General features: G+C 44.5%; 2 protein-coding genes across 2 annotated transcripts in view; both read right to left on the minus strand.

Moving 5' to 3' along the window:
* Nucleotides 1-559: 559 nt before the first annotated feature.
* On the minus strand, nucleotides 560-3,778 carry LOC308380220 (annexin A2-like; the record flags this gene model as incomplete). Its single annotated transcript, XM_080857498.1, has 12 exons — nucleotides 560-687; nucleotides 918-1,028; nucleotides 1,132-1,190; nucleotides 1,280-1,375; nucleotides 1,505-1,595; nucleotides 1,709-1,768; nucleotides 1,877-1,956; nucleotides 2,241-2,331; nucleotides 3,111-3,224; nucleotides 3,329-3,417; nucleotides 3,531-3,627; nucleotides 3,752-3,778. 12 exons carry the CDS (start codon nucleotides 3,776-3,778, stop codon nucleotides 625-627), a joined length of 978 nt encoding a protein of 325 aa, XP_080713624.1. The 3' UTR covers nucleotides 560-624.
* A 1,604-nt stretch (nucleotides 3,779-5,382) lies between these two features.
* The window catches only part of arhgef2b (rho/rac guanine nucleotide exchange factor (GEF) 2b), a 41,779-nt gene continuing 20,369 nt past the window's right edge, over nucleotides 5,383-26,792 (minus strand). Inside the window, exons 2-22 of the mRNA XM_080857285.1 lie at nucleotides 25,559-25,721; nucleotides 16,657-16,724; nucleotides 16,281-16,344; nucleotides 15,589-15,721; nucleotides 15,244-15,353; nucleotides 14,882-15,025; nucleotides 14,340-14,587; nucleotides 13,927-14,052; nucleotides 13,190-13,307; nucleotides 12,557-12,805; nucleotides 11,050-11,126; nucleotides 10,783-10,955; nucleotides 10,251-10,318; nucleotides 9,583-9,771; nucleotides 8,941-9,039; nucleotides 8,779-8,828; nucleotides 8,637-8,681; nucleotides 8,285-8,335; nucleotides 7,663-8,046; nucleotides 6,946-7,117; nucleotides 5,383-6,360 (exon numbers count right to left, since the gene is read on the minus strand). Coding sequence (XP_080713411.1) covers nucleotides 6,278-6,360; nucleotides 6,946-7,117; nucleotides 7,663-8,046; nucleotides 8,285-8,335; nucleotides 8,637-8,681; nucleotides 8,779-8,828; nucleotides 8,941-9,039; nucleotides 9,583-9,771; nucleotides 10,251-10,318; nucleotides 10,783-10,955; nucleotides 11,050-11,126; nucleotides 12,557-12,805; nucleotides 13,190-13,307; nucleotides 13,927-14,052; nucleotides 14,340-14,587; nucleotides 14,882-15,025; nucleotides 15,244-15,353; nucleotides 15,589-15,721; nucleotides 16,281-16,344; nucleotides 16,657-16,724; nucleotides 25,559-25,721 — 2,814 coding nt within the window. The 3' untranslated portion in view covers nucleotides 5,383-6,277. The remainder of the gene's footprint in view (nucleotides 6,361-6,945; nucleotides 7,118-7,662; nucleotides 8,047-8,284; nucleotides 8,336-8,636; nucleotides 8,682-8,778; nucleotides 8,829-8,940; nucleotides 9,040-9,582; nucleotides 9,772-10,250; nucleotides 10,319-10,782; nucleotides 10,956-11,049; nucleotides 11,127-12,556; nucleotides 12,806-13,189; nucleotides 13,308-13,926; nucleotides 14,053-14,339; nucleotides 14,588-14,881; nucleotides 15,026-15,243; nucleotides 15,354-15,588; nucleotides 15,722-16,280; nucleotides 16,345-16,656; nucleotides 16,725-25,558; nucleotides 25,722-26,792) is intronic.

Genomic DNA, 26,792 nt, shown 5'->3' on the forward strand with positions numbered 1-26,792 from the left:
ACATCATATGAATGAAGGGAATTTCGGGTCCTCTAAATATCAGCAAATACAGAATACAAATGTCACACATTAAGACAAGAAGCTGAAGCCTACAAGATGTTTGTCTCTACAACCGGACAAAGTTTCAAGTTATACCCCAAAGCACATAACAAACAGTCAAAGAAAAGCAAACAGAAGCTTTTGGAATGTCCTGCAGTCCCAAAACTTAAAAGCATAATTGAAAATATGGAAGTAAATGATGTGCATGCAAGACACCCTAAATGCTGAAGTGCTCTGCCGTGAGTCATCTGAGTGGATACAAAAATAATTTTAGCTGCCTACTAAAACAAGCTGTGATATCTGCCAAAGGAGTGTTACTACTTCCTGTCCTGACTTAGTATGGTGCCCACAGTTTTGCACATGCCACACTTACTGTTAGTTTTGTATTGTATTTTTTAAGTTAAAAAGTAACACAGCATTATAATTTGAAGGAATGTTTCTTCACTGCATGGGTTCTTTTGACTTCTTTTCATTTTAAAAGTGAATGTCATTCCCACAGAGTCGCCCAAACCTTTGCATACCACTGTACTAAATAAATGTGCTGTTAACAGGCTTCTTATAGACTGCATATTCGTCTTTCTTCCTCTACAGGTCTTCTGACCGACACAGGGCCAACAGAGCTTGTTGCAGGTCCCCTTTAAACTCTTTCTGCAAAGTAAAGAAGAGATCAGGTCATTAATGGTCAGTGTAAAAAATAAATTGAAACAATAATGGTCAATAATGGTATTTCCCCTTTTTCTGGTGTGGGTTTAAAAGGGTGAGGCCAGACAGGATTGTACACTCTTAACCTCAGACATTCAGTTTCAGGTTTGGTGCACCACTCCAACTTAAAAAATGACACACAGTATTGAAAGTGGGTGAGAGAGAGAGGGAGAGACCTGAATTGTGGAGAACAGAGATGTGTTGGTGAGTTTTCTGAACTCTCTCCTCACACAAAGTAAGTCCTCCTCACTGCGGCCCACCATTATTCCACGCACTATGCTGCTTTTCTGCAAAAAAACAAAGCAGAAACCCACACAATGTATCTAAAAATGTTTCACATTGGACCAATTACATTAACTATGAAATGTTCCTTTATAAACTCTAGCTGACCTTCATGGAAACCTGCAGCCGTTGAGCTAGATACAGCGGAGTGTTCTGGATGCACCCCACTGGTGAAACACACAGGAGGAGGGATGAGATTCAATTAAAAAATCACACTCAGATACACACACAGAGACACAGAGTTTGATTCACATACCTAGTGTTCGCAGACCAAGTTTTAAATCTCCTGAGAAGTGATTCTGGACCATTTTCTCCATTGTCTCTCCTTTTAGCAATTCCAGTCTTAGGAACACTGAGTGAAATGGCATAAAAAGGACAATGACAGTGAGAAGTGCAGGAATGTTCGGTATATGTGTAGTTGTAGGTACTGTGAACATGATCACAAAAGGGGTAAAAACCTAAGGCTGATCAGGCAGCCTACCTCTGTTGAGATGGTCTGGGCTTCGTGTTGTTAATATCTGGATCCATGGAGCTGAGTCTGTTTTTTTACCACTTATTGCTGCAGCAAGGGTCTTCACACACACATCGCACACACACAGAGATTGGAGGAAAGTAAAAAGATTACTACCTTTCTGCCTTTTTGTCAGAAGAGTACTACGATAAGTTGGAGGGAGGTCAGGCATACCTTTACATCCTCACTAATCAAGTGAATGTCTATCAATCCTTTTGTGTTTCTTTCCTCTTTCTACATGACAGAAAACAGAAAACATCTGTCAGGTACAATCCAGTGCACACCTGGGAAAACAAAGTTTATTGACCTAAAAATATCAGAAAACATAAAGCAATACAATACCATCACAAGGGCCATGACAAGCTTGCTAAAATCTTTGCTGGTCTCACTCTCCAAGTCATTCTCCAGATAACGTCCAAAAGCTTTTAAAACAGATTACAAAGACAGTCACAGACAGTCGACAAATCATGTTTAAAGCTAGATTGTTCCCAATTCTCTCAAAACTGTTGAGGAATAATCTCCATAATAGTGATAGTTGTTTATTATTTTATGTAAACTTACCTTGGTACCCCATTTCTATCTACCTCTACAATATTCTTCACTTATTCACCAATGTATCTTTACAGTTTTACATTTTATCTTTACATTTGTGCATGAGTTTCCTTATTGGTGGGCAACCCCAGGCTCCCTGTCTCTTCTCTCTCACCTTGCTTGTAAGCCACCATGATGTCCTTCAGCTGCTGTCCTGTTCTGCTGCACAGGACCTCCAGTAGGCCCTCCTCGTCAGTGCCCATACCCTGCACGCCATCAGAGAAACAAAATGAGCAGCATACAATGTGAGCTACATCCACCCAAAACAATATTGCATTGTACAACTCCACCTTCTTGTGCTGCCCTGTAAAACATGTAATTATTTAAGTTACAGAATCTCTGCTTGTGTGTTGCACCCTTGAGAAAAGTATTAACCTCAAGTGAAAATAATTATTGCTTTTCATCCCGACCAGGAACCACTGCAACACCACAGGTATCCATCCATCAGACAAAGTATACACAAATCAGTCTCTATGATTATGCGTATTTCCTGCATATGGTGCATTTGATAATACATAACATTAGGGGTTATTAGCTTCTATGGAAGGATACTTGATTAAAAAGAATGCTTTATAGCTGTAATGATATGCTGTTCTCAAGCAAGACAAAAGATGTTCTATTGATCAGTGTTAGTCTAGATACTGCAAAAGATCGTAATGACTGATGAAAGTCACATGGTACCATGAAGAACAATATCATTTCCAGTCCTTTACGTCAGCTCTAAGCTAAACTTCTGCATATTGATAGATCTGTGAATATTTTGCCTCCAGGGAAGGTCGTTTTGCTGAAGTGTGGAAGAGTACTTGAGTTCCAGACTGGCATGTGCTTGTTCAGTGTCTGACAGAATAATTCATTTCCATTTGGATATCACTGAAACACTGCAGGAGCATAAACAACATGGTTGACAGACTTGGTGGAGATCCCACTTGAACATGAGTTCAGTTCACTTCTCTGTTTTTTGCTCACATCCCTGGTGTCCCCATACCTCCATTGTCTGACGAAGGCGGTGGGCATCAAACTGAGCTGGGGTCATAATCAGAGCCAACATCAGGTCCTCTAGGGGTCCTGAAAGTGCTTTTTTCAGAACTGTGCTCAGGTCCTAGCAAGAGGGTCAAAATGTGATGAGAATACAGTAGATGTAATATTTACACTGCAGCATAGAGAGTAGAGTAAACTTTTGTACACTTGGTACACTTTGGGTACCTTCTGGGAAACTTGCCGGAAGGCTTCTGCAACTTTTTGCCTCTGGGCATTATTTCGATTGGTCAGGATTCTCACCAATGTGGCCACATCTGTTTGTTTTTTATATAAAAAGAAACATCCCAACTGTTTAAATGGCCAGTTCACTATTCACACAGGAATCATTTATCACGCAATAGGAGGATACAGTATTTTGAAAAAGCACCTTTTTTAACCAAGGCTGTTTGAATGTCATGGGCATCCACATCAGGACTAAAGTCAGGGAAAGGACGGACAGTACCCAGGGTCCCCCACCACATTTCCTGCAACCACAGAGGAAACATGAAGGTTCTGTTTGAATAGACATAGCAGGCTAGGCAGCAGGAGACAGTGATGTATAGAGAATGGATGAGTTCTAATGAATGAAGTGAATGATAGTAAACTTACATTCCCTTGGATTTTTTCAATGTCCATTCTTTTCAGCTTCCTTTGTGTTCTTCTCGGTTATAAAGCAGGGAAGGAAGGTAACTTATTAAGAAACCTGTAGTGCTGGAGTTCCACAATCAATCTCACCTAGGACTGTGGAATTATGTGCGAAAAATACTTCTGACATTTTTTCATAAATAAACATATCAAGGCTCTGACTGGAATGTGAAAATAGACTTTTCTTTCACTTTACTGCCACCTACTGTGTAAAACGACTAGCAACAGTGTAACTTGCCAATAAGTAATGGAAACTAATTTTGTTTTGAAAACAAGCTACTATGTCGTGTTCCGTATTTTGACAAGACTTGTCAAGTTTAGTCCGTTCCTCGAATATCTGAGGTTCGGATAGATCCGTTGTTGCCTGCTCACTATTCTTAGATACATAATCCTCTATATTCCTCTCGAGATACATAATTTTAAACAATTAATCATGTGATTTAAAGCCTTGGTTTCTTTTAAATAGTCTGGAATGTTCCAATAGCAACAACCAATGTTTCATTACATTAACCCATAGACAGTACGTGGACAATTCATTAAGACATAACGTCGTCGTCAACGGTAAATTGTCCATATATTTTAACGGTGTATACCTCAAATGTGTCCTTTGATGTCCAAACCGAAAATTCAAACTCGTTTTCATTACTTATTTATTTTACACAATTTAGCCCTACCAAACTCACCTCGTTTTTCAGCTCCTCTTTGGGAAACCAACCAGGTATAGGACTAGACGTCTGTCACTGATGAACAGTTACGGAACTCCAGTTTAACTCCTAACATAAGGGCGTGATATGGATTCCCGTCGTCAAAAATTCCAACTGGCTTATCCCTGTGGACTTATCTCAACTACAGGATGGGCTGAACACACACTCAAACACCCCTCCCTCGTCGACTACAGTGCTTGCTCAATACCTTTATCCAGGAGATCAAAGACCAAAGACAGACAAAAGAAATTCCATGCATAGTCATATAGACACAGGTGAATTCTGTTTTCTCTTTATTATTATTATTTTAATTGAAAAGTGAGTTTAGGTAGCCTGGTTCTTTTGACAAATACCCCTTTTGAATAAAAGTTTTCATATTTCCAACATAAAAAGGACTTTTAAGTCTGACTTGGTGCTGTGGTGCATGCAAGGGAAATGCCAGACAAGACAAATAATTTAAGCAATATTTATGAACAAGACATAAGAGCAAAGTTTGTAAGTCATGATAAAAACAAAAATAAAAACAATAAAATTACATCACAGTTTAAAAATTCCACAAAATCTTTTTCCCCATGACAATTCAAATTTTTATACAGACAAAGACTTATATATAATATAATATAGAGTAGGAAACACTACTGTGGTTTCTCTTTTTTTTTGTATGCCATAAAGTAAGCATCTTACAAATACACTACTGTTGTGTCATCTCTACACTAGTCATTTCCAGTATAACAATGTCAAACATTTGACAGAACATTTAATTAGGGACATTCTGTTTACACGTATCCTCTTGACACATTTGGTCTGGTTTTAAGACTGAGGATAACAGACTGGTTTCTTCAACAGGAAAAGAGACCAGGTTCTCACATCAAAAATGAACGGTTTAAAAATACAGCGGAGCACAAACCTGCTACACTGCCACAACACTAGTTAATGTTGAGGTTTGACATCAGCGCTTCAGATCTACTGTACACACTGGAATCAGTCAAGTTGGTTATGTCAAGTTTTCCTTGTGAAATGACTCCATTGCTTTTTTTCCCTCGTTGAAGACATGGCAATCGACTTTGGTTTATCTTAAGAACCCACACTCTGAATAGGTCTCTCCTTCATTGAAAACCAAAGTCATTGCCCCTCCTATGACCTCCTCTTCAGATACAAATAACTGAAATATTTTGGTCATTGAAAAGCAAAGGAATTGTTTTCAAGTGTTTGTGGTTAAGAGGAGCTGGCGCCAGGAGTGGCCCCACATGAGATCTGGCATTTATATACAGTCCACTGCAGCATAAAGCTTCATTCCTGCATCCATGATGATTATTATGTCCACCACAGGCCAAATCCTACCCAGGAAAGGGTGTTGCCTCTTCACATCAAAACACTGCCGGGTAATGTTATCTAATGATTACATGAAGAGGACCTTTAAGTTCTGATGATTTTTTCCATCAGATGTCTAGCTGGATGGGATATGTCTTCTTTACGACTTTCCCCCAAAATACATCCCTCTTTCCTTAAGTAAAACAGCAGTGAATAGATGGTGAAGATAAATTCATGGAATACAACGGAAGTCTGCTTTTAGACAGCAAGAAATAACATGTTAATTTATAACGAACCAAAACACAACAAGTCGGCTATATTATACGATAGCATAGTGAGATACATAACATACATGGTTCCAGAATGGATAAAGCCATAGGTACATTGATAGAGTCCTTTAGATATTTTGTATGGCGGTTGAGACTAGGTCCAGCCCTTGCGTCACCTCCATGGCTTTGAGGATCTGGGGCTAACGTTAACTCTCAGACTCCCCAGGATTTCCCTCTGATTCCCGGGCCTCTGGTCCGCATTCACTCTCCTCCGGAATGTCTTGAAGATCTGTGGAGTCGCACAGGACATATTGTTGTAATTAAAACACATACTAACATTTTATCTAGCCCAGCACATCCCACCCTTGCCATTCAAACATATCTGTATCTCTGCGATACTTGAGCTTCTCTAGGTGTGGTTACTGTCTACAGTATGTACAGCTAGCTTCAGTGCCTTGTGATGCTTTCTTTGTTTGCTTTGGAGAAGAGAAACAGAAACGGTTAAACATTGGCAGAGTAATGTTGCCCACCCACTTAACATACAGAGGGCATAGTCGCCGTGATCATTAGTATTTACTGCTCTTACACACCTTAGCTATAATCAGTGATAAGTGAGGGTTGAAGGGTCACAAAAAGAGAATGAAAGCTGTTCGAAATTCAGGTGTGGAGCCTGGTTGTGGGTGGATGAGACATTAAAACATTCACAATGGCTACCAAGGAATGTGGAAATGGGTTTTCTGGGAATTGTATTGTAGTTGGAAGGTGGAAATATCACTTCTTGGACAGAATGCAGTAGCTGTAGCAGGTGTAAGACTGTGGAAGCGTTACAGTGTAGCATCTAGTGCAGTGATGAGACATCCAAGTTTTTGCTAACCTCTGGGACTGTCAGACCGGGACGTGATCTGTATCTCCTCGTCCTCATCCTCGGAGTTCTCGTCATCCTCACTGCCCTCCTGAAGGCCGTCTAGCTGGTCGATGGGTTCCTGGGAGGCAAGCGGAGCGAGAGGGCCAGCATCTCCATTGCTGCTTTGTCGTTGGGTTGGAGCCTTGAGGCACAAGGTCAAAAGGTCAAAGGTTACTAATGTCAATTGATGCAGATATCTCAGCCCTCGTGCACAGATATGCCTAAAGGTGTTGATTATTGGTTAATTATCTTTGATCAAGCAATCTACATGGACTTAATTACATGCAATTGGAAATTGACCAAAATGGTTCTGGTTACCATCCTTGACACACATACACAGACACACACATACTGACAAATAAACACACAAAGACAGACTAACACACACACACACACACACACACACACACACACACACACACACACACACACACACACACACACACACACACACACACACACACACACACACTAAACTGCAAACCGAGTGTTCTGTAAGTGAAATTAAGTGTAAGTGAAAAGTGAAAAAAAAAAAAAATATTGCAGCACAAATAGACTCTACCCTATCCCTCCACACACACTCATACTCTCTCACACACACAAACACACACACACACACACACACACACACACACACACACACACACACACACACACTCAAACACTCCTGAAGTTCCCATGCCTCACCGTCTGTGGAGTTGTGTCTTCTGTCTTCTGCTGTCCTGTGACCTCAGCGGTGGCTGCCCCATCCTGCTTGTCCCGGAGCTTCTGCTCCAGCTCAGCGCGGACCTTCTCGCTGTCCTTCAGCTTGGCTTCAGCTGAGCGCAGCCGCCCCACCTCCTCCTGCAGCATGCTGTTCTGCCGCTGGAGCAGGGCAAAGTCGCCACCAGACGCGCTGCTTGACCCCGACCCAGGGCTGCTGGCGTCCATCCCAGTATCGCGAGACATGGAACGGCTGAGCCGTGACGGCGGGCAGCCTGGCAGGGGCACCGGGGTGGTTGGGGTGGAGGTGGGCATGGAGCCTTCACGTAAGCAGAGCTCCAAGATGGAGTCCTGTCGGATGACTGCAGCCTGTGAGGGAGGAGGGTGACAGGGAGGAGAGTGAGAAGGACAAGGAAGATAAACTGTTGTGAATGTAGCCCTAATGAATGGTCTTCCATATAAACAAATCCCCTACATATTGCTATTGCTGCTGTGAACGTAAACAAAATTATGATGGATTACTAATACATAAAGCATTTTTGTTATTGTTGTTATTCGCAGGAAGATGTACACAAGTTTGGGTCTCGGTGATGTCTTAATCTCTCACCTGTAGTGTGTGTAGCTGCGTGCTTAGGTTTACCAGTCTTTGGCATACCTCCTGAAAGCCCAAAAAAGCCAAGTTAGAGTGAAACACAGCAGAGTGAGACCGCATTGATCCCTATGTTTTTTGATATTGAAAAGTTCTCTGAACTGAGATTGAAATCAGTTGTTTTTACTTATTTCACAAACGTTTAGTAAGCTCTAACTAGCCCTTCCACCAAAAGGTTCACTATGCAGCAATTCTATTTCCGGTATTTCATTTATAAGAGCAACATAAGTGTGTAGTTTCTCCAGGTGATCCAAATTGTAATCCAGTGATTTACATTTGCCTCTGCATGCTGGACATCAGTAGGACTTACCTCATTGGGTGTCCTGTTGTGCAGCTGGTTACCATTTCTGTCCTGCTGCAATAAACACACAAAGACATTAAAACCCCACATGTTTACCCATGTACAAAATGAATCTCCAAATGCAGAGCAAACTGTATGGTTAAGGTCATACCTTTGTGCTGTTCACATCATGTGTGCCATTGACTGAAATTGTCTCTCCATCTGAATAACACATTAGGGGAGAGGCATGTTAATAAAAAACAAAATCCATTTGTCTATTTGAATATCCATTCTTCTTGGTTCTGTTCCTACAGAGGCAAGGCCGGGGACTTACTGCTCACTGGCGCCCCTGTGTGGTTTGGTTCACCATTGGAACTGCTTGAGTGAGGGAGCTCAATGGTAGAGCCTAGCAGCAACTCGCTCAATCTATCCACTGATAGGGAAACAACAAGAGGGAGGGAAGGAGAGAGTGTCAGAAAAATTCCACAAAATACACAAGACATGTTTTACTACACCTGCATTCAATAAAAGATCAAACATGTATATTTTTCCCACTTCACAAGTCACATTTAATCTGCCAATAGTAAAATATTCTGAATGGTGTATTTTAGATTTAAAGGACAATAATGTTTGAGGATATCGTGGATCAGTATGTTCTTTTCACCTATTTAATGTTTGATGTGAACCTTAAACAAACAGGAAAAAAACCTACCACAGTTTGCTAAGAACGACAGATCTCTATTGAAAAAATGTCAAATATTTACTTTAATCGGTCACTAGGATACTGTAACTGAGCCCTTCATATTTATGTTACCAGGGTAACAAGGTGAGTTGCTAGGGATATTATCACACCAGCGTACGATAGGAAGGAGATCTATTCACCTCAACCCTTCTCTATTTGCCCCCTTCTCTATCTCTCTCACTCCATCTCTTTAACTCTTATCCCTTTCCATCACTCTCTTCTCCTGTCTCTTACCTTCGGCAATGGCGTCCGTGAGGATCTTCTCTGCCGGTGGCGCGTGGGGCGTGTCCGCCCTGAAGAGGTTTCTGTTGTTGTTGGGGACCGTGACCTCCTGCGTGCTGGTGACCTCGGCCAGGTCACCGAAGAGGGTCACCCGCTCCTGCAGGAGCTCCAGAACCTCACGGTCTTTCTGCTGGATGTCAGCTGTTACAGAGGGACAGGGAAAAGAGAGAGATGGAAATTCAGTACGTGTATAAAGAGGAATACAATTCTGTTTAAAAGTTGATCTATTTTAACTGTTTACTACATTTTCAGAGAGACAAAGAGCAAGAGAGAGAGATACAGTAAATGCCTTCATTTGAGGGTGGATATAGTCCATACATCTGAATGTAATATTAACCACCCAGCACGCTCTCATTCACTTTTGTTCATTTCTGGGTATTCCAAATTTAAGTGAATGAGTGTCTTTGTTTATTTTATCAAGGGAAACACAGGGTGTGCTGCCTCTAATCACAAGAGCAATGCAAGTTTCATCTTTGAGTGTGTGACCCAGATAATTACAGACTCAAAGGGAGAGAGAGAGAGAAAAACATGGAACTCAGAAAGGAATTAAGAGTTGAAGAGAAAATTGAGTAAAAGGGACAAAAGCACCACACACTGCAAGGGTTTCCCAGGGCACTGACCTCTAAGCCGGCGGAGTAAAGCCTTGTCCTCCGTCTCAATGAGGGGGAAGTCCTCTCTGGACGGGCAGCTGAGAGAGAGAGAGAGAGCATGTGAGATTTTGAGCACTGGGCCCGAGGGGGCTTCTGGGCTTATGTGGGTAGTGTGGGTTTAATATTGAGCATCTTGGTGTCTGGTGGTGTATGCTTTTCCATGCAGTGTATGTGTGTGCTGGTGTAGATACAGCGGTAGGTCTGATGCCTGTCAAATATGTGAGGCACTTCCAGATGCAGTTTCCTTTTAAGGCAACGTTTATGTCTGTGGGTGTGCACAGATGTTTGTGTGTGTGTGTCTGTGTAAGTGAGCATGACGGTGGCCAGTGTTGTGCGGTGTGTAAACCCTCCCCGACTCTATGACACCTTATGATACGTGCTAGCAAAAGATGCTAGCACCCACGGGTTTCAGCCTCCTTGCTAGCGCGGCTGTTTGAGTTTGAGTCCAGTGTGGTTCTGTGCTTGTCTACACAACACAGTTTAAACAACCACACTTACTCACCAGCTGACTGTCTGCTGGATGATGCGCATCCAGCTCTTCCTGACGTCTTTGGATGCGGCGTGTAGTTCGTACATCTCTGGGGGGGTGGAGCCACTGATGAGGAACATGCCTCGCTCCTGATTGGCTATGTCCCTAACGATCAGATTCTGCAGCGACAGCACTGCGGGCTTATCCTGAAAACAGACAGGGGGTTTTATCATCAGTGCTACTGATGTTGTTGTCACAGTAACCTGATACATGGCAGGAAAGAGAGGGGTTGTGACTCACCAGACAGGGGAAGAAGTACTTCTGGTCTTTTTCTTGCATGAACACCAGGATGTCCGTCATCAACAGGACCTGAACATCTACCAACACAACAAGAGGTTTATAAATACACTGTTATAAATGGCAAGACACACAGTGGACACACTCACGCTTTTCCTTTCCAAAAACGATGTTTGCCAAAGGCTCAAGAAACACACACACACACACACACACACACACACAAGGCACACTTGCAGACACACATGCCATAATATGTGTACACGCTCTCAACTACACAAACTTCCCCTTCCTGCTTGCATTTGCCTACGCAATTTATCGTCCGTTGACACCTTTAACCACTTCAACATCAGATAACACAAGTGACTGGCTGAAATCCTGAGAGTGTGGATATGTGCAAGTGCCTCTTAGTGACATCTTATACCTGTGTCTACAACTACAGTGTGTTTGTCTTGTCTATGCATATGTTTATTTGTCTGCCTAGGTGACTGTTTTTGTTGTGGTGTGGTATATGTTAATGTCTATCTCCATGTATGTGTGTTCAATCTCTGTGCCTGTATTAACCTCTGTTCAGTCCAGGCTTCAGTTGTGGGGAAGTGTTATTGAAAGCTATCTCTATGTCTCTCAGTGTGGACACATGTGTCCAATTTCCGATTTCAGTCCGATTTAAATCGGAAATTGGACACATGTGTCTCCCCAAATCTAGATTTCTTGTGTCCGACTTGAGTCCGCCTGGACTCCGATGTAAACCCCTGGATACACGATTCGATTCCGCTGGGAAACGAACTAGACACGCATGTGTCTCTCGAATCTAGATTCCAATTGGACAACAACAACTTTAGCACGTGCTTGAGATCCTGCCCACAGACATATACATGCATCATATGTGTCTATGATATGATAATCGCTGCTAGACACTCAGTTCTTGTGCTCCCTCCCATTCACGTTGAAATACTGAAACCGAAACTGAAACTTTGAAACTGGAACGCAACTGTTTTGGATTCAGTGCTAATTCAGTGAACAAATATTTTCATATTACTTTTCCACCAGTTGTTTGTCATGTAATCCATTCATATCGATGTGAATCAATCAATACTAATACAACTTTAACTGTGGTGTGTTTTTGTTTCATTTCACAACGTATTTACTGTATAATCAACGGTAGCAGATGTAAACATTCCGCATTTGATTTGAAATGACGCGGCCAAGATCTGGATTTGTCACTGCCATGTGCTTTGAGATAAAGCAGTTAACCCCCCATAGAGACCCCATGGAGAGAATCGGATCGGATCGGAGTACTGCCATCATGTGCACGCACTGTCTGTAACAGTGTCTCTGTCTGCACCAGTGCCTATTTTTGTTGTTAACTCTGTCTCACTGGTTTACTCAATGCCCTATGCATTTCTCTGTGTTTCAGCATATCCCTAATGATCCCTGTGCCCTCTGCTTATTGCTCATGCTTGTGTTCATGTCTCTGTCTCTTCGTCCCCTGAGCTCATCCCCCAAGTGTTACCTTTGAGGCGTGAGTTGGCCGTCTTCCACAGCAGCGTGCCCTCGTGCACCAGTCTGCGCCGGAGCAGCTCACTGCCGCGGAACACACCGCCGCCCCGCACCTCGGTTTCGGCACGGGGGTCCAGCCGGGCGCGGATCTCCTGCAACCGCTGCGTTTGCTCCAGCTCCTGCACCTGCTGGTCCACCGAGCTGAGCAGCTCCCGCAGCAGCGTCAGGGCCTGTGCCAGTGACTCCGACTCCTCCTCACTGCCTGTACAGACACAGTGGGACAGCACAGGGGTTACTTACTGTACCACTGCTTTTTTATTATGCCTGTGATGTGACATGACTTGGTATGTCTGTGTTTTTAGGTTACTGTGCTTTGGTAATTCGGTAACATTCACTTCACTTAACAGAAATAGAAAGGCGTGGAGGTGATGAGTGGTACAGGAAAGAAAGGATAGGAGAGACAGGATGCTTTGGTAGTATTAACACAAGAACAAAAATGACTGCCCAAAGTCTGTAGGAGGTAAATAAAGCATTTGATCTCGCAACGTATTTACATGAAGTCAAGCCGGGAAATACTTAAGCGATTTGAATGCACAATCTGTCACACTTCTTGAGAGTCTAAGAGCTCAGCAAAAACCTTGTTTACCTTTTGTGTTGTCCAGGATACGCTGAATGAGGACTGGGTACTTAGTGATGCGCTGTGTGACCAGAAGGATGCATTCTTGGACGCCATGGCGACGCAACAGGGGTCCCCTGCTTATCCGCTGTAGAGGAAATGAATCGCAGTAGAACCAGCCATGAGTGATGTCATAGGTTTCATACGTATCCATACACACATTACACAGAGTTTCTCTACTTTATTCAATCATTCACTTCATTTGCTTGTTCGTCATGTACGCATAACGGAAAAAAGGGCTTAGAATGGTGTGAATTTCATGAACACACAAACAGAAATCCTCAACTTTCCCAATTCCCAATATTATAGTTACACATCAGACACCAGAAACAGTGATGAGGTGAGATTGCATTTACATTAAGTCATTTAGCAGACGCTTTTATCCAAAGAGACGTACAAAGAACAAAACAATTAAGCTACGAGCAATAGAGACCTAGTGAAACAATAAATACTACTTTACATAGTAAAGGAAGGAATAAAAGGTGCAGGAATGTAACTACTGTAAGAGCGAGTTAAGCACTAGTTAGAGGAGATAGCATTAGAGGAAAGATAAGGAGAAGTAGAGGAAGGAAGAGGAAGGGAGGGGAAGTGCAAGTTAGGAAAGGAGGTGCTCTCTGAAGAGTTGGGTCTTCAAGAGTTTCACACCATTGTGTGTCTCTCTGTTACTGATGTTTTACTCCTTCATTTCTACCTCCTCTGTCTCTCACCCGTATGAACTGCTGGAATCTCTTGTCTCTGGCTAGGAGCTCCTTGTAGAGTTTGACAGCCTTTGGGTGGCGACTGCAGAACTCAGCATAGGACTTCCTCATTTCATCAGCATACTGGCCTGAGAACTGCAAGGAAACGCAGAGGAACAGGAGTTTGTGTCAGAGTGTGAGAGAATGCAGGTGTGTGTGTGTACATAACCACACATGTCCATAATGTGACCAGTCTTGACCTGGGTGCTATGTGTTCGTGACTGTGAATATTATAATGTCTTTGCAAGTATTGTGTAGCTTTTACAGATTGTTGTCTGTGTGCCTAACAACCTTATTAAAAATGATGATGTGTGTGTGTGTATGCGTGTGTCTGTGTGTATGTGTGCCTGTGTGAGTGTGTTAATGTTATTTCCCCTCTCTACCTGTTCCAACAATACGTCTCCCAGCTGGTGGATGGTGAAGTTGGTGCTGCTGCCGGGGGCCAGGCTGTGGTTCTTCCTCAGGAGCAGCTGTGAGACGAAGCGTTGGTGCATCTCCAGCAGCCGGTCCAGGCAGGGGAAGATGGCATGCACCACGCCCGGCTCCAGCATCAGCTCCTCCAGCATGCCCCGCCGGAACAGCTCCATGATCCGCAGCGTCCGCACGTGGTGCAGCTCTGTCTGGATCAGCTCTGGGAGGAGGAAGACAGGTAAGGGAGAGAGAGAGAGAGAGAGAGAGAGAGAGAGAGAGAGAGAGAGAGAGAGAAAAAAAGAGAGCAAAATTTGGATAGGAGGGTTTAGGTAAATGGAGAGAGGGAGGAGGACATTCCACTTGGACCTGAATTATGATCAAATATGGCTCAACATCCCATAATTCTCTCCCACCACACCCAGAGTCACCAGAGTCATATATAAAAACAGAGGGTAAGGATTAGGATAGATAGACACATGGAAGACAGGAGAAGGAGGTGGTAGTCAGGGCTCACCATAGATGACGTCCTGACGCTTGATGATGTCTTTGCGGTGCGTCTGCAGGTAGGAGGAGTCGACAGCCATGCTCCATGAGTCACCCTCAAAGTCACGGCCCTCCTTCGCCAGTTCCTCCAGCACAGAGGCGTAGTAAGTCTCACCTGGGAGGGTCAGGAGAGGGGAGGATTGGAGAGAGCAGCTTCCACCTTCCCAACAACATTGAGTTGTCTTCACCCTCTCTCCATTTGTATCACATTCCCAGGATCTTTCACTCTCCCAATTCACCTCTTTCAACTCCATCCTTTATCTCACTCCATTCCATCTTCCACCTAATTAATGAGTTTATCAATGCTTCCCTTTCTCTCTGTGCCTGTCTTACCCTCATCGTTCAGCGACTCCATGGACATGGCTCTGTTCCGGAAGTTCAGAGAGTCTGTGGACTGAGACAGGATCCTCCGCAGGCCCAGTGGGGAGTCATCATTCAAGTTCCTACACACACACACACACACACACATAGATTCAAATCCAAAACGGTAATATTGTGCTGACACACACCTTGTCAAGGCAGCGCTCCCTTCCTTATCTTCCATAATCATGATAGCTATTCATTGGAACTACGAGGAAAGCACTTCCTTATTAGTTTCATCAGCATTCTTTTGGTGAGGAAGAGTGTGAGGGTGAGAAGAGTATACTTGGTCAGCTGAACTGTGACCTGTGGACTTACCCTGCGATGTTAGTGGTGGAGACACTCTTGGAGAGTGAGAGCCCGGAGCGGACCCTTCGGGCTCCAAGCAGAGACTGCCTAATGCTTTCTGAGGGGTAGATGGCAGAGCTGGGCCTCTCCTTCATCATGGGAGCTGGAGAGGGACACAAATATGACTTGCTCGATTAACAATGACACCACAATTAGAACCAACATCAGTAATAAATCCAGCAGCTATTATCCAGCAGCTGCACCACTGAATGTCTTGTTTTGTACAGATACAGACGATATTCTCACAGGTGCACAAATGGTCGGTTGTGAATATCTGACAGGGCCAATGATGTTTGTCTGATGACACATATAGATAACAATGACAGCCGCAAGGCAATAAAGACTAACTCAATTCATTAGAAGGTAGTAAAGTCAACACAAGCTTTTCCTGTTCACTGTTTCAATGGAACTGTCTAAACCTTCATGGACCAGTTCCACCAGTTCCACAGCAGTGACAACAATACTAAATACTACTACTAAGTATGACTCTACAAACTAAAAAAACCCCACAATAGACCAACACTGGCTGACAGTAGTGGCCTTTTATGACCAACAGGAGGTAGTGTAGAGTCTCACTGGCATGTACAGTCAACTACATAAACCTATTGTGAGTGAGGAGAGAAAAAGAGCAGAGGGAAACAGGGTGAAGGAGGAACACTCACTTTTGGAGCGCATGGCGACGTTCTGAAGGGCTGAGCTGTTGCGCACCAGGGCCAACTTCTGTTGCTGTAAATAACAGGAGGAACAACAGCAGTTACCATCAATTTCAGCTACAGTAGCTGACAACATTACAGCCTAAACATGACTAAGATGTTAAATAAACGGTGGTCGAACGCCTCTGAAAACCTGAACCGGTTTACAGTGATTGTGATATCCAAATTCTTTCAAGCTTTTAAAAACATGTAGGCTTAATTTAAGATCAAGAAAAATAAGTGTGTTAATTAACCCCAAAACATCCCTTTTTATTGTTAAGATATTTCAGCTTTCTAGATATAAAAATTCCAATGATATACCATGTCACCATGACACTCCTCTTACCTTTTGTTTCATTTTGGCACAGTTGGGCAGTGTGTCTCGACAGCGGTTGTGGATGGTGACATTGCAGGCTGCGAAAAACAAAAGCACAACGCAGGGCCAGTCAGCCTGCAGACTTTGGTTCCCAAAAGCACCACGATCCAAACACACAAACGTATGCAAATGCAGTAAAGCAAAGGGGACCATGCAAATTTAAGCTCTACGCCCTTTCTCAAAGAGGAAATTAATTCTATTCAACATCCTAGTTTCTGGATTAAATGTTGAACACAAAAACACGTTTATTTGAGACCTTAGACATTCAAGAAGGGACATTCCTTGAACTAATAGGATAGTCATCTCAGTCAAGGGTTATCCTAACAAGAGCAGCGGGGAAGCAGGAGTGGAGAAGATACATGCTGATAAATCTATACTGTTCTGTTCTTTACTCTGTCTACTGATTCACTGTGTAAATAATATGACCCATGTTGCTGCAAGAAAGCCAAGTGCACTCCTCCACCATCCCACAATTCCCTTTCCAAACCCCCCATCCTCACCAGTGTGGTATCAAATCCAGCACATTAGCATGAACTGTATGGAGAGATTGGTGACGGATATCCCCTCACTGCTCTTAGTGGGTTGAGTGGGTGCCTATGCTAATTACCTGACTTATGAGTTCTTATGAGTTCCTGGGCTTATTCTCCTCTAAGTGCCTGTGCCAATGTTCTCCCAACAATCTGCGCTAACGAGGCCCCCCGCCCTGCACAAACGAGCGCAGGCCCCCACCCCACCCCCTGTGGTGCTGCTGTCATCCCTCTTTCAGAAACAGCCGTCCTATTCTGTCTGTCTCTCTCCATCTCCGACTCGCCCCCCTCCTCCACCCTCTCTTCTCCGCTGACAGCCCTCTCCATCCTCTCAGACCCCCCACTCTCATTTCTCCTCATTGTTAGACGGGCTACCCCTTCCTGTGAACTGTTTGGAAGGCAGGAAGTCCTCTTTAAACAGGGCCAAGATGAGGCAGGAGGTGAGTATATGCGGGGTGGGGGTGGAGGCGAGGTGGGTAGGGAGGTTCTGTTTGATGCCTGGTGGAACTGTGGGTTGGGGTCAGAGGAGGCGATCTGGGGAAGAGGGGGGTGAAGGAGAGAGGCCTTGTCTTTCATCCCTGCTATACAATGGCAGCATATAGCTCAGAATAGCTCATTTGTGGGTTCCTGTCTGCTCACTGTCTTGACTTCTTCATCTAAATACCTGTCAGTCAGTCATTTTTAAATAATTTGAATGTGCTGTGGTGGGAAAGCGCGGAAATAAAGGTAATTTGAATTTCATGAAGTAAATATTACTATGAATACAAAACAACACAGATAAAAAGACTCACGCCTTTTTTTTACACTTTAAATACCACCGGACCATCACCAAAGACGGGTTGTGAGCATGAATCATGAGAAGGATTACAAACATGATTGCTGTGTCATGAGCTGAGTTTCTGAGGAACAGACAGATGCACTGATAAGATGATCGGGGCGATGACGTCAAATCAAAGGAAGCACACTAAGAGCTTTCAGCTTGCCTCAATCTGAATAACAACAATTATCCAGGGTATTCAAGCTCTTTGCAATAGCCAGGTTTTATACTCTTTAGTACTGCTACAGTTCAGGGGAGAGTTCAGTGTGTTGTGTTTGTGATGTCTGACTGCTTCAGTGCAATTCAGATAAGCTGTTATAAGACAGCAGGGACTGTGTCAAACCAAATCCATGCTCATGTGGATGTTGTGATGAGAAGCTGTGTGCAGAGCCTCTGTGCATATTTCTGTCAATCTGTGTGTGTGTGTGTGTGTGTGTGTGTGTGTATGCGTTTGGGTGTGTGTGTGTGTGTGTGTGTGTGTGTGTGTGAGCCAGTCCACAACTTTGCTCAACACAGGGATGTCTTTGTTCCCCTCCACAGCAGCCCCAGGCCAACACTTGTGAGCTCATGTGCGCTCACGTGCTGACATACCCTCACACACAGACACATAAACACATAGACACACACAGAAAGAGAGACAGAAAAATCACATTTTCGCTGTTTTAAAAGTCTTACACCCGAGCCATTTGAACTAAATTACACGCATGCTTCCAACCAGGCTATAAGTGGACAAACAACCCTGCAGTATACCATTGGCGGCGTTTATTTCCTCCTAAAGATAGAAATTCCACTGCACTTAAGAGGGAAACACCCAGCTGAAGTGCATGTGCACATTTAGAGCAGCTTTCATTAGAAACCTCAGAGAACCTTGGGTCCACATTAGGAACAAAGAGGCTCCGCCAGAGCTCTCTCCAGAACATATAATGACAGACACACTGGTGACCTATTCTTGGCCTCAGACTCACAAACATGTAGAAAGAGAAACAGAGAGAGAGAGAGAGAGAGAGAGAGAAATGCAAAGGACAAATAAACACACACACAGAAGGAGAGAGCGAGGGAGAGAGAGAGAGAGCGAAAGAGAACTAGTCTTTCCAATGCAGAGAAGAAACAGAGTTGAACACACAGACATACACACATACAGTGAGGAAGTGAGTGGGAGAAAGAGAGACAGAGAGAGAGAGAGAGAGATGGAGAAAGCACCTCCAACGCTAAACAAACAGGCCTTGCCCCGAATCACTAAACCAACATAACTGAGCCAGAGCTCAAACAATCACTGCCTTCACTGTGAGCTTGCTGTCTGCTCAGACACAACACAGAAACCAGACGTTGCTAATACTCCCTTTCTTCTAGACCTCATTAACCCCCATTTCAGATAACTGCTCTCAAAAAACAACACTATACAGGTATCTCTTAATGCCACTTCAAGGCGCATCGATCCTATTCACTCCGGGAGAAATAGTGATGGGACTTTGTATTTATTAGGCATTGCATCTCTGCTGAAACAAGTCGGGGGGGAGCGATGGCACAGGTGGCCAAGGAGTCCACTCTACCGCACAGGCGTTCTTGGAGCACCTAGGGCACTCGCCATGTAACGAGCCGGTGTGACTCATGTGTTTAATGAGACAGAATTAAACCGAGCCTTTCAAAGGCACAGCTATCACCAAAGCCCGGGGGAATCCTTTCCTAAAAAGCTGCCCTCATGAATCTCAGCCTCAAGTGTCAGCCAGGAAACTGAATTGCACTTGCTCTTCACGGCACATGTTTGGCACAATAGCTTTTTGTGTAACAGTTTTGCTCCTTTTTTACTTTTCCTGGTTACTTGCATTGTTTATGATGATGCTCAGCAGGGATACATCCTTTAAACGTCGCTTTGGATAAAAGCGTCTGCTAGATGACTAAATGTCTAAGTGTAAATGTACATCGATTAAATGGCAATAAATGTAAGGACTTGAATGGTTCTGCTATTTCCATCAGTCAGGGGGTTTCATGCCAGTGCATCACTAGCCTTTTCTTTTATTCATGAGTGCATTCAGTGGGTCATTCTCTCTACATGACATGCCATACTTCAGTAGACCTAGTGCAGGTCCAAGCGGAAATACACTCAAAACTAGGTGCCCCACAAAGTATTAAATGGTTGGTGTTTGTTGATGAAAGATTACAGAAGCAGTTGTACCAAACTGTTATTCCCAGCATCATCCATTTTGTTCCTAGAAGTAATTTGTTTTCTTCGAGAAGCCATAGTCACACGCCATAAATCACATTCACTTCACACAGTCAACACATCTTATTCAGTATCCAAACCATGGCTCACCTTGTTCTCTACACCATGCCATTATTAACGCTTAACTACTATATGAGGTTATGGTGGAATTGCATAGGATATCCTGCATAATCTGCATGTTAATATGAAGCTAAGGCCTCAGATTAGGTTAGAGGGGGGTAAACAACGGCCCAGTGGAAATTAATCTGACTGTTAATCAGCGTCTGGGAGATTATCTCCCATGTACTGACACAGCACAGTGGATCTGGCCGTGCATCGCACACAAAGATAAAGACACACGCACATACACAGACACATGCCATACATATAGATATATGTGCATGCTCACATACATATTGCTTGTGTGTATGCACCATTCTGCATCACTAGGGAATATTAAAATGATCCTGGCCATAACATCCATAGCTAGCCCAAACCTTTTTCTGCATGCACACACACGATCACACGTTCACACACACAGAAACAGAGAGAGAGAGAGAGAGAGAGAGAGAGAGAGAAAGAGAGAGGTTTTAACACCTCAGAATCAATACGTCTTTTACATGATCCAAGCTCGGCTTGCCCAGGGGCTATGTGCTGGTGTATAACACTTACTTGTTCTCATGTCATTTGGGCCCATGATCCTCCAGGGCCTGCTATGATCTGATTTACCTTCAGTGAGAGCAAGCATAACATCCTCCATTTGCAGATCAAGCCGCTAGTTGGTGTTGCATGCGCTAATCCTCAGATCTATGCCAAGTGATGGATGAGCGTGTCACATCACATCGCATTAAGACCAATCAGTGTCATTCCCTACATGAGGCCTCACTGGTGCTAATGCATGTCTATTATTCACCTCAGATCTGTCAGTCTAATGAAGAGCAGACTCTACTGGATTGAATACTGAGCTTCTGACCACAGAAGTGATGTAAGACAGATCGAGTGTCTGCTATCTTGAGGTCAAGTTTGAAATAATTGAATCGTATGAAAAGCTTTCCAACAACTATACACACTGGGTTGATATTCTGAGGTAAGATTTTCTCTTAAGAAATTATGCACCAGATATGATCACAAACAAAACAGCTAAAGATGTAAAATGCTATTCAAGTTAGTAAATCTTGTGTTTTAACCCATAAGCAGTGCAATATTAAACCTGCCTATCTCAAGTCATTATCCATAGTCCATTACTCATTATGCATGGCTCATATTCCATGGGAATCAGCCCAGGTTCAGGGGAGGGCCTTGACCCCCATTAAAACACCTTGGTGTCAGCTGCCTCGACATACGACCCTTTGCTTTTAACCATTCAAGCATGGGAGGGTCAAAATGTTAAGCATAACTCATCTATTATTTACATTTTTCAGAGCGGCCCTCTGTGTGTGTGGGCATGTGTGTGTGGTGTGTGTGTGTGGGGGGGGGGGGGGGTGGTATGTATTTAGTATCGGCCCCCAGGATATAGGTTTATGTATGTATGTAAGTCTCTGTAGTGTATGTGTGTGTGTGTGTGTGTGTGTGTGTGTGTGTGTGTGTATGTGCGTGTGTGTCTGTGTCTGTGTGTGTGTGTGCATGGTCAGTGTATTTGCCTACAGCATGTGTGTGTGAGACAGACTGCTTGTTAATCTCTCACACTCACATCTCTATCCCCAGATGCACTAATTCCAGATTACAGTTGGATGGGTTGGGGGTACTGGCGAGTGGATGGGTGAGTGTGTGTGTGTGGGGGGGGGTGGACAGACAGCAGCTGTGGGGTGGGCACAGGAGGGCTTCATGGATAGTGCAAACAAAGGAGCCACATGCCAATTTAAGACTACGGCCTTTAGCACAGACTCCAGCCTAATCCCTGTGCTCTGTAAGCAGTTTTCCAGGGACTTTATCCTCAGTTAATATCAAAACTGACAATGGACATTTCCAAATGGAGACACAGCAGAGGAAGACAAATGGGCACCGGCCAATCATATGGTTCATGGGACACCAAAGAGCACTTGAACACTTGAGCGTTCATGGGGATAAAAAGACATGAAACAAAAAAAGGGTTTTGAATCAGCCTTTGTCCAGTACAGTACAGAATGAAAGACACACACACACACACACACCTTTTTCTCTGTCCTGCCCACCCCCTCTCCTTTTTTCTCTCTATCACTCTATTCCTCTATCCCAGCAGCACTATCCAGCCTTATCTCTCTCCCTCCCACTCTCTCACCTCCAGTGCCATCATCAATGATAATGCATTCATGCCCCACGTCGGTCCCAATGCCTCTGCTACAGTTTAATTACCCCCTCGATTCTGAATCAATACCCTCTTACCCATGCCGGAGGCTACAGCTGTGCTTCCAAACACTCCCACCGAGTCTGTGCCCACTTACTCACTCTCACTCTCTCTCTCTCTCTCTCTCTCTCTCTCTCTCTCTCTCTCTCTCTCTCTTCCAAACCAAAGGGTCTCCCCGATCGGCTCGCGGTTGGATGGGAAACCCCCCTCACCCCTCTGGCAACAGACATGCGATTATAGCCCAATGTCGAATCCCTCCCCCACATCCACTTCTCTCCTCTCCTCTCCTCTCCTCTCCTCTACGCTCTTCTCTGCTCTCGTCTCGTCAATCCCTCCTCCTCTCCCCCTCTCGCCTGTACTGGCGCTCCTGGCTGGCTCGCTCAGTTGAAAGCTGCACTTCAAAAGCATTGCAGGGTCAAGGTCAAGGGGTCAAGGTGAAAGCCTACTGGGCTGGTCGATGGCAGGACAAATCCGCCATGCCAGGTGGATCTTTCTGGGCCATTGTCTACAGAAACGTATGATGCCATGAAAAAACTCGAAGGGCTTAACTGCTTTTTCCCTCTACTTTGTCAAATTAGCTCATTTGTTTAAGGGATAAAAGGCTTCCTATCTGCGGCGCATAACTGGTGCCTTGTGTTCCACGTCACTAATTGAATCTTTTCCTATCTCATTGTCTCAATCTGTTTGCCTCCTCCCTTGCTGTGCCTTCTCTCTCTCTCTCTCTCTCTCTCTTTTTCTTTCTGCGTCTCACCTTGGCTCTCCCTCCCTCTCATTAGCTGAAGTGGCATGTGCTTGACAGTGTGGAGGTGTTGAGTGTGATGGGAGGGCGCCTCTCTCACCCTGTAGTGTGCCTGAGCAGCAGAGAGGGAGGACAGTGAAGACACAAATCCATCCATCCCTCCCTCTTTCATTACTTTCTCATAGCTCTCTTCTCTTCTTCTAACCCCTCATCCGTCTTTATCTCCATCTCCTCCATTGCTCTCTCTCTCTCTCTATCTCTCTCTCTCTCTCTCTATCTTTCCTTCCACTCCATCATTTCTCCTCCACATTCTCCTGATTGCATATTAATTCCAGCTATCACCCTCCTCTTTCCCCTCTCTTTATACACGTTTTATCCTCCAATTTCAGCCTTTGTACTATTTTGCTGTCCTTGCCTTTCCTCCAGCAATGTCTATTGACATACTGTATATTGATTATTTAATAACTGTACAAGAACCTTGTAAACCCACATAATTATTTCTCAATCTATATTTCTTTCCCTCCCTCTCTATAGCTTTCCTCCGTCGATGTCTATGTCCTCATCCTCTTGCTTACATTAACACCTCCACCACAACGTCATTCTTGTATCTCAGGGTCTCAATCTTGCTAACCAGTCTCCATCCATCTCTGCGCCTTTTATTTATTTTCCCCCTTCGTTCTCTTACTTCTACCCTCTAATGCTCTCCCTCCCCTCAGCTGTTCTGCCTGCTGCCCCATGGAGAGAGAGAGAGAGAGGCAGGCCCTCAGATCTGTCCTCCCCACACACTGCCACTATTGTCTGGGCAGAGTGGTGCGCAGGGTGGGGGAGGCGTTGGAAGTCAGAAGCTGATTGATTTTCAAAGGTGTGGGGGGGGCACGGGAGGGGGGGGTCATGGGTGGGTTAGAGCTGCAGTGAGCGGCTGCGGGAGGAATTCTTCCCTCCTGTTCGATCCCCTCCCTGCTCGACTCTCTCCTGCATGCTCATCTCTTTTCATATCTCTGTTGACTCTCCTTTTTCTCCCCTCTCTCTCTCTCTCTCTCTTTCTCCCTCACTTCCCCTCTCCTTTCCCTCACTATGTCTTTCCACTCCCTCATTTCCCCTAACAACATCAAACCTACCTAATCTTCCAAGGTTGAATCCTCCAAGCATACCAACCACCCCTCTCTCTCTCTCACTCCCTCTCTCTCTCTCTCTCTCTCTCTCGCCTTCATTCTTTCATACCAGCCCCCCCTTCGCACATTGATCGAGCACTTCCTCAGGGAGCCAAAGCTGCTTTGCCGGGTAGAGTTGGACGATGACAAATGGCTCCGGTTTGCTGGCGCAGCGAGTTCCCATATGCGCCGTAAATTCCCCCAGTGCCGCCAGCCGCCACACGTTGCCAGATATAAAGCCACCAGCTTCACACGTTGCCAGACATTAAGCCACAAGCTCTCCTGCACATCCTCTGAATCTGACGAGTTCTCTGCACCAGCGCAGCGCTTTCTGTGAACTGCCTTCGGAGGACAAAGCATAATGCTTAGCTAGCACTGGTTCATTTCTTTTAAAGAATGAGCAGTGAAAAAGTGTTTCACCAAGATGGATGCCAATACACACTCAGCCTGTGTTGTCTCTGAAAATACTACAATGAGACAACAATATGCCTCTGTAACAACGTTGTAAAGCATACTGGATTGTATGTCTTGGGTGTCTTAAGCCGCCATTTTTAGCAGCATGCAATGAAAAAGCGGCGTGAGGTGTGGCATGCACTCCTGGGCTCCCCTTAACAACAGCTGTTAGGCACTACAGCTGTTCAGAGGGATTTGTGCTTGTAGTTCAGTTCACTGCCAATGCTGTAGTGGAGTGCTAAGGACAAACAGGAGGGTGTTTATTGTGAATGGCTGTAAAGGCCTGTGAAGGGCGCTGACTGGAATCTTGTGAATTGGAAGAGGACCCCTTGTGCACATAAGGCAACGATCTAAATGTTTGTAGATGTGTTATAGGCCTTAAAGTAGGCTAAAAAGAAGTGTGGATATAAGTGTGTGTTAAGTTAGAGCCTCAAAGAATGCAGAGATGTTTGTGGTCTCATCTTGAAAAACGGCTTTCTGTGAGTGTGTGTCTGTCTGTGTTTGTGTGTGTGTGTGTGTGTGTGTGTGTGTGTGTGTGTGTGTGTGTGTGTGTGTGTGTGTGTGTGTGTGTGTGTGTGTGTGTGTGTGTGTACATGTGCATGTGCATGTGTTTGTTGCATATGAATGTCTCTCGGAATGTGCATGTGTTCACGTGCACTCACTGGGACAGCTGAGCGCCTCCTTGGCCGTGATGCTCTTGTTGCAGGCAGAGCAGAGGGTGGTGGCCGACACCGTGAGGGAGGTGAAGAGGTGGCCATTGCTGTAGCGCGCCTCCCTCTCGCGCGCCTCCTTCTCGCGCTCCTTCATGCGCTCCTTCTCTTTGTTCTGGGGAGAGAGAGAGAGAGAGAGAGATGAAAAGGTCAGAGGTGATGCCTCATGAAGAGAAAAGGGGTGACTTCCTACACAACTTGAATTCCTTCACCCGGGTCAGCTTCAGGAAACGGTGTACTCCCATTTCGGACTGATTTCAAACAATAGAATGACATCACCTAGAGCAGGTTGTAGCGGAGAAGGCAGACTCAGGTTAACAGAGAAAACCGTAGAAACTGTTACTAGTGCTGTAATATTTGCTCTTAAGATAGAAAACCCCACAGGACGCTTCTATATAGTGGAGTTTAATACTGGTCACACTGCATAGTAATGAGTTTTCATGGTAGGTTATGACTGGCATATTGCCAGCGGTGTTTTTGAGATAATACTAATTAGCCTCCACAACCATATCAGGAATGAATGGATATCTAAAGCAATCTTCTCTAAGAGAGGTTAAATTGGCTAATTATGGCACAAGCGTAGATCCAACTGTCAAGAGGGAAATCTGCCATGCATGTTGGCAGCCGTGAGCCCTTTGTTGAGCGCACACCTGGTGCACCTCCCCCAGTCCAGCCTCAGCTAATAACACACGAAATACACGCAATGGTGAAAACAGAAGAAAATAAAACAATTGCCACATTCTGTTGCACATCTCATAGATAGCGACCATTGACTGCATCAATCAAACTGACTGACAGACTCAGTATTGTGTGACTGTGTCTTACATCAAGGTGTGTCTTATCTGACCGCTCGCAGTGAGACCGGCACACAAATCTGATTTGATTTCACTGTGCTGGCTGTGCGACTGCCTCCATAAAGCCATCTTCATTTATTTCGCTTTGCCAGACCAACGAGCTGACTAAGCTGAAACACATCTTCAGTGCGTGTCTTGCATTTTTTACACCAAAATCATCTGGATCTGAATTTGGGCTGCTATCTTCTGCAAACCGTGCCCGCTTCCAACTGCAGGATCCAGCTGTTAGCCTTGCAGGTTCCCTTATCTCATCTGTGACACTTTTCGATCAGTTTGGGGGAGAGAGAAAAAGAGTGCCAACTTGGAGGGACTCTTGCTGAGCTAGTCTGAAG

The sequence above is a fragment of the Sprattus sprattus genome (genome assembly GCF_963457725.1).
Source record: "Sprattus sprattus genome assembly, chromosome: 19".
Lineage (NCBI taxonomy): Eukaryota > Metazoa > Chordata > Actinopteri > Clupeiformes > Clupeidae > Sprattus > Sprattus sprattus.